Raw genomic sequence first — 12,794 nt, forward strand, 5'->3', positions numbered from 1 at the left:
TAATGGCAGCTGCAATTTGCATAATAGGGCAAAACGTCTGGGAGCGGTGGTCAATTATCAGTGTGGCACGTTCATTATCCTTCGGGCTGCGTAGATCGATCCCGCCGTGGATCACTTTACGATCGTAGGTGATCGCCATGGGAGATAATCGCTTCTGTTCAGAATGTCCGACACAAACGAACCGCCTACGCGGCTCTCGTTAAAGCGAGAGTGACGTCCTTACTGCGCTCTTATTCGTTCTACGTATCGATCATCTGTTATCTATCGATCGATCCATCGATCCGAACCCGCGTACTCTTTGCTACTTGGCTACTTGGCTTTTATCCTTTTGTCCTCTTACGAGCCTCTTCATACGAGACTCCTTTACCTTTCGCGTAGATCTGCAGGGAAATTATGGCCTTTGTCTCCCCATGGCAATTCCTTGCGATTACGGAATACGTTCCTGTGAAGTCGAGCTTCGCGTATGGGATTTCCAATCGGTACTGAGGTCCCGCGCCGATTCTACGAAAATGCGGAGCGTCCCTGTAGTAATCGGGCTGAAACAGAGAACATTTTTTATCAGAGAGTGATCTGGGTGAGATATTGAAAAAATTAAGATTTCATTGTAGGAGTTTGAAAAATTTTTTTTTTTTTCAAAATTTCAATATCGCTACACGAATATAGGCCTTTTAATGCTTAGGTCGCGTGCTGTGGCCGATCAAGTCATTTTGGTCCATTATCTATCGCGAAGATCCTGTTTCCGCCAACGTTGACGTAACGCGAGACAGACTCTTGCAATTGCTGATCGCTGAAAGTCGAGTGGTAAATAGAGGCGGCTTCTTTCGTAAAAAAGAGCTCGAATGGTGCCTCCATGTTTTTTTCGGTTTATTTCTATCCCCGCGCATCTCGGACGCAGTTGGGATCGTATGACCGAAACCCAGATAGAATCCGGATGCCGCGATGATTCTTCTGGCGCTTCGATCAAAACTCGGTCCATATAGGGAGGAAATTTTGTCAGCTCTATAAATAGCTTTTCGGACGTGAGTTCCATGCCAATTAAACTTATGGTCATCGGATCGACCATCTTCCTCAGGATCGCAGCATCTTCGGGTCAGGACCCAACGTTGATCAACCATTTGGATCGGTCATTATGAATTTTCCAAAATTTTGAAAAAAATTATATATATACAGTTTCCAATTATTTTTAAGGATTTCCAATGTCTACGCTTATGGAATCGTATTTGGCTCTAAAATTTCTTAACCCGTCATCACGTAACGGGTAGAGAATTTCACGCGCAACTCTTCACCTTTTTTTATTCAATTTTCGTTTTTTTTCTTCTTTCGCGTTTTCGGTGATCGTACGGTGCTCCTGTGTGCGTAGTGCGTACCCCTAGGCCGATAGTGCCGGGATAAGATGCCTTCTCCATGATCTCGCCCATATACGGAGCGAAAGTTGACCATATTGGTTTGGTTGGCCTGTCCGCTATGGCCGCCGTGTGTATCGCTATTTTTCCTCGTAACGTCGATCGCCAGAGAGGCCTTTCTTTCTATTATTCCCGAATGGCAAATGGCTACCCTAATGATGTCAAGGTGTAGCCGGGCGCTGGTCTTGGTCCCGTGTAGCTTTAGCTGGGGCATGTGCGAAACCGTCAGGAACGGTGAGTGTTCGGTTCCAGCGAGACATCGACGTACGTCCATATATCTATAGATTGTACACAACTTGACCGGAACCAAGATTGAGGACATTGGTTTGACAGTCTCGTTCGGTAATGACGGCTGGAACTTTTGTTCTCTTATTTTTCTTTGACCGTCCGACGGGAACTTAAAATCTCGTCCGAAGACTCCAGTGCGCGACTTCACGTTGGATTACGTGTAAACGGCCGGGAATAGTTGTTTGCAATCTTGCAAATTTTAACCTCCCGTTACGGAGCGTGTAATGATCATGTTCCACTTGTAATTAAAGCTACCGCCGGTTTTTATGGTCTTATTTTTTTTTTTATGGGCTACCCATCGACGTCAAATGGAGACGCCTTTGCGATTTACGACACTGAATCTTTACCGTGTACGAAGAAAAGGAGTAAAACTAAATTCTTGTCTCTGTTTTACGTGCTTGATTAGTGGCTGTTATGTCGACTTTTAAGCACCCGGCGCTACGGCGTCGGGACGCCCAGGGTGACTTCGGGCAAGGTCCTCCGGCTACTTCGGTCTGACCGTAGACTGCCTGCATGACTTTGGCACACTTGGATTTTTCTTCGTTAATACTATTTTTAGTATTGCCATTAACATTGATAAGGGCTATTTTTATCTTTTTTTAACGTCTTTTAATAAGTTTATGCATCAACGTTTTTTTCAGGTATGATCAACAAAGTATCTGTTGCATACCAAAAAGTGTTTGCGAACTCGGAGACTCTTGTCAGGAAAAAAAATTGACGTGAAGTATCGCACTTGAATTTTTTAGTTGTTTGAGGTAAAAAAAAAAACGTCATCTTGAAATGTCCAGTGGTTTGTCAATAGTACGTCTATCAAAAAAGTATAGACGATAGCACTGCCTCGATGGTATTTTAATACTGTCCCGTGGCAGTCTCTCCATTTCTGACTTCTGAATATCCGCAGTCTCCTTTCTCTGTACAGTTGCGTCCCGGCCGTCGGGACGCGTCGCGGCAAGCTGAAAAAATGTATACCGAATGGCTAAACAACCGGACCGTTGGATCCCCGTCGAGAACAGTGCAGAACAACAGTCAATAATTACGCAAGTGCATTGGCTCGTACTGAAAAAATGTCTGACAATGAAATAAAAATTTAAATCGCACAGCTGAATTTCACATATTCTCGAAAAATAATAAAGAGACTTATTCACACGAAATTTCGTATGCATATCACAATTTTGACGAATACACGGAAAAAGTTGAGAATATTTTTTTTTATTTGAATAAGGGGTCGAACAAAAATATTACGAATAACCTGATCTTCTCACGTGTACGACCTTCGTTACGTGATTGGAAAGACGTTCGGAAAACGTTACTGGATGTTGATCCTTCTTCAAAAAAATTCTACGTACAGCCACATCACAGAATTTACAATCAGAGAAACGTACGGGTAGGTCACGATTCCTGGAGATTGAAACAGAAAGGTACAGGCCTACGACTCTATCGACAAAACGAAGTCAAAGTGGCTTAGCTATCGATGAATTTATTACCCAACGCGTCTTGCCGAAGAATAAACATTCCTTTTATGGGAGAGTCTGGCTCCAGCCTCGTTTTACGCCGTCACGCTACCAAATAATAATCCTCTTTGCTGGCCGTACAGATAACAGCATTATAAGACACCTCGAAGAACTCTTTCTTAAGATCCGGCAGGTGATCGATCGATTTCGAATGTTCATTTTCATTTTTTATATCTCTTTCGCACCCTACTTCCCGTGCATCTGAACGATTCGAAACATTTCAGCATGCTGTGACGCAGCATGTGGTTCAGCCCCTGAACGCCGTCCGCCCCCCCTGGGGGGCAGTCCTGAGGTCACCGTAAGGACTCGCCAGACACTTTCTTCGACGGGAAAATAAAATGGGAGTAAGGAATCCTAATAAAGATACAAGAAAACACTTGGCGCAACTGGTCCAGCTACTGAGGAGTAAATGTAACGACCTCACGCAGTGTTTTGATTCAGATGTATATATCACTCCCACGCAGCAACGTCGTACGGAACGAGATACTCGCGACAGATCTTAATGAGAAGGATATTAAAAGACGAGCTCACTAAAGATCTAGTTGATATTATTAATTATAATGGATAAGCGAGGATCAAATGGAACGATCGTATTTGCTTTCGACTTTCTCGGCTGAAACAGAGCACTTCTTTTATTTTGTTTTTTTGATTATCCCGATAACGAGTGCTCGTTACGAAATGAGACTGTTTGAAAATTAACGGTTTTCTCGATCACTGAAAACTGTCTGGATTCGGTAAGCATAGGACGGCTATTCGGAGGTTAACATATTCGCACGGCATGAGTCAGAAGCAACAAACCCGATACGGCACGCGATAAGTCGTTTGAGCGAGTTTTCGCCGCTAATGTCAGTTCTCTCGTTTTCTCGTTGGCTGAAAACGTTGCGCCGGCCAACTTCCTTTTTTACCTGGATCGTGCACGCGTCTCGACTGCAGAGTCTATCTGTCGCCAAATACGTACTGTCAATGTATCCGTTTTGCTATAAGTCGGGTCTTTGCTTCAAATTAGGGTTAGACTGTCACGCACTCATCTGGGGACATGGAATACGATTTGAAAATGTCACGTGACTGAGTTTCGTATTGGATTTATGAAATGTGAGACGTGGGATATTCATAAGGGAATGAATTAGCAAAGGTAAATAAAAACTTACGAAATGTCTCTGGCAAGTTGGAAAATTCTTGGGTAATTTTCTCTTCTGCTGTCTTTATCTCGAGGGCCTTTTCAATAGACAAATCCTTTTTGTAAATACGTAATTTCCCTAGTTTCTCCGTCCTCGCGATACGAAGCTGTTACCGCGATTCACATTCACTGGAAGGATACCGGGAGCTTGAAAATTCGAAGCGTAAATTCGTTACGCTTAAGCAATTGTCAAAGTGAAATATTAGAGGTTTCTTAAAAATTGAATAATCCCCGTGTAATTATTGTCGCGATAATACAAACAGAATCGAATAATTGGAGTGCGAGGGAACGCCCGAGCGTAGATGCCACGCATCGCACGACCGCCGACTGTTTTGCTGCACAGCGTTCGACCGATTCCTCGACGATCCCTTGCCGACCCCCCGATGAACGAAGCAGCGCGCACCAGGGCACGAGGGAACTACGAGAGGACGCACTCCGTACACAACGTGCGACGGAGCTTCAGCCTAACTGAGAGAGACCGAGTGATACAGTGGGAGAAGTGGGGAGGGTCTTTGGCGTCGCAACGAGAACTTTTTGACAAGGAGTGTACACACGCCGTCGACATAGTCGAATCGAACGACGTCCGAGACTGAAAAGCACATCCGCGTGCTTTCCTTTCTTTCACGGGCGTGTGCACGAAAATAATCAATCCTACGGCGATCACTGACGCAAAGTGATACGTGATTCGAATAGGTAGCTCAACACGAGTGCGTAACAATGACCGATTAGTCTGACGGCTCCTGGAAAATTCGAGAATGGAATGAACGATCCGCCATGACACTTGAAATGTCAATTAGCCATTCTGCCATTTGATGCATTATCGACGACCTATTCGTTCGAAAGTCACGGATTTCATCCGTGATTCCTACGTTGACTGAAGAATCGTACAGGTAAGAATCGGAAACACGTGTCTGCCACGTGGTTCCCCACTTTACATTTACCCAACGACTTCGTATTGTCGTCTGGACTCAGAGTGCCGCCCGCGCCGATGAAAATCTGAAAATGGACGACCGAGTCCCCAGTTCTCGGTATCGCGCTTTCGTAAGGCGCCTTTCGAAATGACCATTTTCGTTGGTGGAACTCGAGTCGGGATTCTCGTACGGTTCGCGGTCGTTTGGTATGTATCTTATCTGGTAGTAACCAACCCGTGCATCCTGTCCTGGGAGAACCTTTTAAAGCAGCCAACACACCGCCATCATTTCTCCCACATAATGCTTGCCCAAATACGGGCATAATGTATGTCATTTCTTTTCACGATACCTTGACCCACATGCGGCCACGCTAGGGACACGTCATTTTGCAGGAGATTATGTCATTTGGATGGACGATCGGACGATGCGCCGATCCTATTCAACCTTTTCAACTTCCTTGACCTACGACCCTCCGAGACATTCGATAAAGTCTCCTTACCTATTCAGGAGTTTTTTTTTATAATTACTATCTCATTCTTGCCAAGTGACCATTCGCGCGTGCAAGACGACTATTGCGATTTCTCTGCAGTATGCCAATTTTTTTCTCTATTTTCATCTCCGCATACATTTTTTTTTTACCTACAATTTCTGCGACACGTTACGCTTGATATGGACAGGACTTCTATATGACCGTATAAGAGGCCAGCGTATGAATTTACTCAGGCGATTCATCAGGACATTTTATTCGATTTTTTTCTGCAGTGCGAAAAAAGTTTCAATTTTCGTCCCATCAAATTATTTAAGTGGCGCCTTCGATTCTCTCCGGTTGCACAATTTTATTAAGAAACGTTGACCTCTGACCTCGCCTCTACCCTCTCACCTCCCCCGTTCCTACCAATGGCACCGTATGCTTTTTCTCATCTTTTATTTGGCGCACACGTACTCGCGCACGTACGCGCGCAGAACACCATACGTGAACGCCATTTAAATGAATATTGCGAAATCTCATTCGAACACGCGTTAATTCTTATTACACAGTTTAACATGGCTAATACGATGTTCCAAGGCCGACCCTGCAAATAGACACGCCACTGCGAGTTTACAATGGTCGGCAAAATTGCCACGCGAAAGATGAACAAAATCAATTTGCACAAGTTTTCTCTGGTAGTTCAACACCAATTTCTTTTCTAGAGATCACACGGCACACGCAACAGGATATGCGTACGGTGACTCGTATACCGAATCATTTGTCATGTCCCTTTTATCCGACTGGGATCATTCTTGTGCCAAAGCAGCAAAACACATTTCTCAGCTATCTCAGTTCTGCTTTATTTTTTACATTTGATCTTCACTTCCCCTCTTCGCTCTTCACAACTTTCTATTCCTCTAATCGCTTTGCTCTTCACAAGCGCAGACCTGCCATATGCTTCCCTGCAAATTTTCATGAGGTCAGGGCCGACGGATAGGGCGAAGAGAATCAATCAAATTTAAATCTCTTTCAGATTCATATCTTTTTTGGGTAATCCGGCCGCCATGACAGTTCGCGACCTGAGTCGATTTTTAAAATGCAAAATAATGGCGCGGCTATAAAAAACAAAAATGATCGAGGACCTCAAAATTCATATAGTAAAAATTTATACCATTTGCAAAATATTTGGCACAACCAGATACCACAGTGCCAATAAAAATATCTACGAGAATCGATCCGTCATAGCCCGAAGGTTTTCACGTCTCTCATTCGGAACGATGTCGAAGATAATATTTAGTCAGGTCGAATTAATCGAACGTAAAAGTAGATTACGTATCGATGAGTGATTAAGCAAGAACACTGGTAGTCAAATTTGTTGCGTGTACAGTCAGATCACTCGATGGTCCAGCCGATCCACAGAGATTGGTGAAATCTGGGACAGGCCTAGTGTTCTGCGTTGTCTTGTCTTACAGATATTTACCACCAGCCGCAGGACCTTGCTCAATTACTTTTTATATCCCGCAGAAACGTTAACACTGAAAACGGGACTTACCCTGAGGAAATCTCGAAGCCAGACGACCTCAGGTTTCGGGTCGCCGACGACCTCGCACAGGATGATTACCGTGTCGCCTTCGATGGCTTCGGTAGATAAGGGCTTCGTTACGAAAAGCGGTTCCTTTGAGTATCTACGAATGACAATTTTTTTTTTTTCAAAATCAGTTCATTTTTTTCACTTTACACATTTAAGGCCTGACGCGGCAAATACTTGAGGTCGCAAATAATCAACTTTAACGTCCACTCACGGTATGTCCGGAGCGATAACTTGAGGCAAGGCGGCTACTCCGCGAACCTCCTCGAAAGTTCCTAGAACCATGACCTTCGTAGAGGTTTCAGTTCTGCCGACCTCATTGGTCGCTGTGCAGCTGTAGACCCCAGCGTCTCTTGGAGTCACGTTGGCCAATGACAGTTCCACTGTTCCGTCGTGATTCAGAGTCATGACTGCGCGTCTGCTTGGACGAAGCCGGATGCCGTCTCTGTGCCTGGTCCAAGACAATAGTTAATACTGGCATTTGGCGATTAGCGCCATATTAGGAAATTCACGATTTGGCACGGTTCGCTCTTTTTGACTTTGGCAGTCAGACTTACCAGACCACCCCGACTGTGGGATAGGCCTCGACCTGCGCCGTCATGCGAAGTTCTCCGTTTACTTTTACGGAATAGACGGCGTCCAGTCCGCAGAGGAACTCGGGAGCGATGTAAGCTCGGATCCCTTTGTCCACGACCAGGATGCAGCGGCAGGAGACAGATCCGTTTGTGTTCCTGGCAGTGGCCATGTAGCATCCCGAGTCCTCCAGAGTGGAATGCGTTATCTCGAGTGTGTGGAACTGGGACTCGTCGTCCCAGAACACGTGGGAGGCTGAGGTGAGACGGGTGAAGATTTAAAAATTTTTCTTTTTTACAAAAAATTATGTATATCCTTGGCTTACCATCCTGACGAATTTCTTTGCCATTCTTGTACCAGGTCACTTCCGGTGTGGGATGACCTACCACCTGACAGGTCAGTCTCACTGGGTACGTCATCTGAACTCTTCTGTCTCTCAGTCTCATGGTGAACTGCGGTGGCTTCTCCTTGGTGACCCCGTCCATCGCTCTTTAAGGTATCGATTTGTTATTAATGAAAAAAGTGCTTTGATGATTTTCTTTGAATTTGAAAAATTAATTCTCACTCTTTTAACTTAGCGTCAGCCTCGAAAATCTTTGGATCGGTCACCACGAGGACTCTTGCGAAGGTCGAGACTCTGCCGACCTTGTTGGTAGCCTCGCATGTGTATCTGCCGGAATCATCCTCAGTGATGCTGCCTATGCTGAGGCTGCACTTGAATCCATTGTAGTAGATCGTATATCGAGGATCCACATCGGGACCGATCTCAGTCGAATCGCGATACCAGCGGATGTTGATTTTCGAATCGCCACGTACCTGATTGTTGAATTGTTCAACATTTACTTGGGTATCATAGGATTGGGTTTTTGGATTTGAAGATGGGAGATATGCTTCTTCAACAATTGGTCTACCTCGCATTCCAGCTGCACGGTGGATCCTTGAAGAGCCTTCAACTGTCCCGGAAGTATCCTGCTGAATTCCGGCAACTCAACTGTTTCACCAACTGTCACGGAACTGGTCGAGGTCACCGATTCACCCCATCCGTAACGATTGCGCGGTGTCACACGGAATTTGTATTCTCCACCGGGACGAAGGTTGAAAGCATCAAACGTGTTGATTGGAGTAACGCCAAGCTGTTAAAGAGGACAGTTAATAAGTGTAGAGGTAATAAGATGTCACGGAGACAGACGCGAGTCTCTCGCCTGGGCGCGAGAGAGATAAAAAAGTCTTCCTTCGTGAAACAGGGTTACGAGCTGCTGTCGCGAGGTACATTCGCGCGAATAATTTTGGCCCAGGTTATTTCGGATTATTTTCAAAAGATTTTGCAATCGCGAAATCTCGTATTAGTCGGCTACTGCATAATGTAATAGGACGTGCGATAAGAGAGGGTGCATCGTATCAGACCTCGGCCCATCTTGCTCCGCCATCACCCCCTAGTTGCCATGCATCCACCCTGTAAGCTATCACGGGTGCTGGTCCTCTTTGTTCCGCTTTGCCCCAAGTTAGGGCCAACCAGTTTCTACCACTGTCAACGACCACAGGCTCGCTGCTGATCGGTCCTGGAACGTCTGGAACAAACGATGACACTCCTTAACTTATATTTAAAACCACGAAGAGAACGTCGAACGTTATTCCGGAATTTACGAAATTCCCTGGCACATTTAACATACGTTAAATTCTCTATGACCTAAATCTTTAGGATTACAGCACAGTGTAAATAAACACGCGAATTCCTACACTCTAGAAATTCCTCATAACATTCCACATCGTGTGGATCGTTATCACTGAATTTTTTTTTTTTTCGAACCTTGATAACCCGTGAGATATTCCAAAAATTCGGAAATCAAGGAATCCCTTGCTGCCCAGGAACGTCTCAGTCGCTGCAAGGCCAGTTGCTCGATATCTTCATTTAAATTATCTTCTATCCCGTGATCGTCCATGGCATCGACTCGCATTTCGGGAAAATTTTTCAAAAATATTTTTTCTCGATCAAAACAGTACCTCCTTCAAATGAAAATGCCCAAATCGACAAAACGTCTATTAAATGATAATTGGACTGTTACACGTGGTCGAAGTAAGCATGATCGCGCGAGGAGGTGTATTCAGGTTTTTCCTGAGGAAAAGAAAGCTGACGAGGCGACGTGCGTCCCGACGCGAACTGAATTTCAGTTTTTCGGGAGAGCCGAACGAAAATAGCCGACGTCGTTCGCTAAGGGGTTCATTCTCGTATTAAGCAACGTAGGCGTCCGCCGTCGCAGGGCGTCGTTACCTCCCAAAGACTCATTATTGGCTCAGCATTGAATACCTGTGAGAATCACATAAATTTCTCAACCAAATAACCTAATCCCTTCGACAGTCCCAGTCGAATCATCACCAGATGACTTTAAGTCGTCTTTGTCAACCAATGTGACTTCAACTTTACGAGACCTATCAAAAGTCATTTGCTAGAAGTTCATCGCGATGATGCTGAGGATCATTTTGTTCCTGGGGTCATTCCAGTCGTTCGGACCTTTCCCATTGCCTTGTGCCACGTGAGAGCAATTATCTTCTAGCTCTCTTACCTTATGGCTTATGGGCTTATGGCTTATGGTACTTTCCAATGACATATAAACGAACGAAGGCCGCACATAGTCAACTTGGTCTATGTAACCAGCTACATGACCATTTAGCTTTTTCAGTCTATAATCTTTGTGTATGGAAGTTTTATCGACTCGACTCGAGGTTTCGCATGGCAGTATGGAAGTCCATCTTATTATAGATCTCGGCCATTAATAATTCTGTGATTCAGCCGCAATTCGTAACGTGGGTGACTCGTATACGAATCTTTCGGACGGACCAGCACGTTAGGTTAGGTCGTACAACTTTTTTGTTTACGTAATCCCGAAAACGAGGCTCACGCGCCAGGTACCTAAGAGCAGACTAGTTACGGCACTGGGACCTGGGTGAATTTTTATGAAAAATTGAAGAAAAAAAACAAACCGTCCAATGATCTCGCTCGTGACGTCATTGGGTCTCGTACTACAGAGCGTCGAGTGTCGCTTTATAATTAAAATGTGGGCTGGCTTGGTCAAGGAACCGTGACAGTTGGCGAGGCGCCAGAATTCGCGCAACTGGTACGAGAACTTGAGGGAACCAAAGTCACGAAAGAGAAAAAAAATTTTTAAGGATACATAAAAAAAAATATGGAAAAACGTGAAACAGAAGCGAATTGAAAAAAAAGTGCGTGAAACGTCCTCGGATAATTTTCGCGATTATACAACATGCTATTTATGGCCTGAAAAGTGGTATAACCTGCGAAACCATTCGAGTCGCCGTTTAATCGTTTCGACGTGACCTTCTCGTTAGAGATCGCCGAGCCCATTAACTCTCCCGTTAATTAGCTGGAAAGGCAGGAGCGACCAATCACCGCAGTCTAGTATTCGCACGTCAATTATCCTAGCACATGTGAGTCACACGCGAAATTATCCCATGATCGGCGAATGCTACCTGAGTGGTAAACCTGTCAAACGTCAATTATTCGCAATTGGTAGTTGGGCATTTTTTATTAACTATTTCAAGTATCACTCGACGATTCCCACTATTCTCATCGCAATGTAAATCTATACTGACAGATAGCCAGTTGTTTTTTTCAGCATATGATTCAGTTGGGACAGGTAGGCAGCTGTTGAATTCAGATAGAAGAGTCTCTTCAATTTTTCAACCTGCGCTAAGGCATTCGAGTGTTACGGTTGAAAATTAAAAATTGTTTTCCTCATGATTCGCCATACTTCACATTCAATTGTTAAATTATTATAAGTTATCTCACAGTAAGACTCACTCTTTATGTATGACCTTTCGCCGTCGTGTATATCAGCAAGGAGGTTATCGGTGTCCATGGTACCCCAGTCGGGGGACGGTGTCAACGATCTTGCTCGCTGTTTCACCTGTTGATATTCTCGTGATTACAGATATCTATTGATTGGTACTAATGACTTGGACATTGAAATTACGAACCTTGACTGTGACGAAAGTCCGATCGCAGCCGTAGCAATTTTTTGCAAGTATGCAGTAAGTCCCTTCGTCAGAGGCCAAGGCCCTCTTAAGGCTGAATCGTACGTAATCGTCGATGACTTCCTTGTGGGAGCGTTGACTGTTAGTGATGTCCCGAATTCCTTTCATCCATGTAACTGTAATGCCAACAGTACATTAGCAGTCGATAAAACGGAGGGACAGGTAGAAATCGATTGAATGATTAATCATTGTGGTAAGTGAGTCTACCTCTAGGCTTCGGACTACCAGTCACTCTGAATGATATTGTAATGTCTTCGCCAACGGCGACTGTCATCAGATTATCTGGTCGCGACATAAACATGGCTGGTTTTCCACCGGGAATTGAACTCGGCGCCACGACCTGTACGATGGCGCTAGTGTCTACGTGTCCATATGCATTGCTTGCTCTGCAAATGTAGGTGTCGGTTTCCATTTCTGTAACTTCCGGTACCATCAGCGTGTACACTCCAGATTCGGCGAACGTTCTTGCTTTGGGAGTTGATATTGGCTCTCTCTTAGTTCCACGGAGCCAGGTCACTTCCGGTGCTGGCATGCCTATTCGGGTTGAAGAAATTTTGGGGTCGGTTCTTTTTGGGAGGAAATATATATTTTTTTAATACCTTTGACCTCCACCTGGAGCGCAATTGTTCCTCCGGCAGGGACGCTGTGATCCGTCAGAATGTTTGAGAAATGAGGTCTCCTTACGTCTCTGCTGATTCTGCTTTGAGAAACTTTGTCTCGTCTACTGGCTGCGTATTGATCGCGTCCTGGGCAATCAGGTGGTAACGGTTAATAACCGGTCTTGTTGGTTTTCAAATGGGGTAGTGTGGTGCTAGGGGGGAAAT

General features: G+C 44.8%; 1 protein-coding gene across 1 annotated transcript in view; it reads right to left on the reverse strand.

Annotated features, from left to right (window-relative positions):
* Positions 1-12,794, reverse strand: part of LOC107273398 (titin homolog) — a 56,168-nt gene that overhangs the window by 14,364 nt on the left and 29,010 nt on the right. Inside the window, exons 17-30 of the mRNA XM_025090757.1 lie at positions 12,570-12,716; positions 12,178-12,504; positions 11,914-12,086; positions 11,738-11,843; positions 11,530-11,626; positions 9,728-9,924; positions 9,325-9,488; positions 8,832-9,053; positions 8,486-8,736; positions 8,246-8,409; positions 7,905-8,175; positions 7,562-7,798; positions 7,312-7,444; positions 368-536 (exon numbers count right to left, since the gene is read on the reverse strand). Of these exons, the coding sequence (XP_024946525.1) occupies positions 368-536; positions 7,312-7,444; positions 7,562-7,798; positions 7,905-8,175; positions 8,246-8,409; positions 8,486-8,736; positions 8,832-9,053; positions 9,325-9,488; positions 9,728-9,924; positions 11,530-11,626; positions 11,738-11,843; positions 11,914-12,086; positions 12,178-12,504; positions 12,570-12,716 (2,658 nt within the window). The remainder of the gene's footprint in view (positions 1-367; positions 537-7,311; positions 7,445-7,561; positions 7,799-7,904; positions 8,176-8,245; positions 8,410-8,485; positions 8,737-8,831; positions 9,054-9,324; positions 9,489-9,727; positions 9,925-11,529; positions 11,627-11,737; positions 11,844-11,913; positions 12,087-12,177; positions 12,505-12,569; positions 12,717-12,794) is intronic.

This window comes from Cephus cinctus, unplaced genomic scaffold, assembly GCF_000341935.2.
Source record: "Cephus cinctus unplaced genomic scaffold, Ccin1 Ccin1_scaffold1588, whole genome shotgun sequence".
NCBI lineage: Eukaryota > Metazoa > Arthropoda > Insecta > Hymenoptera > Cephidae > Cephus > Cephus cinctus.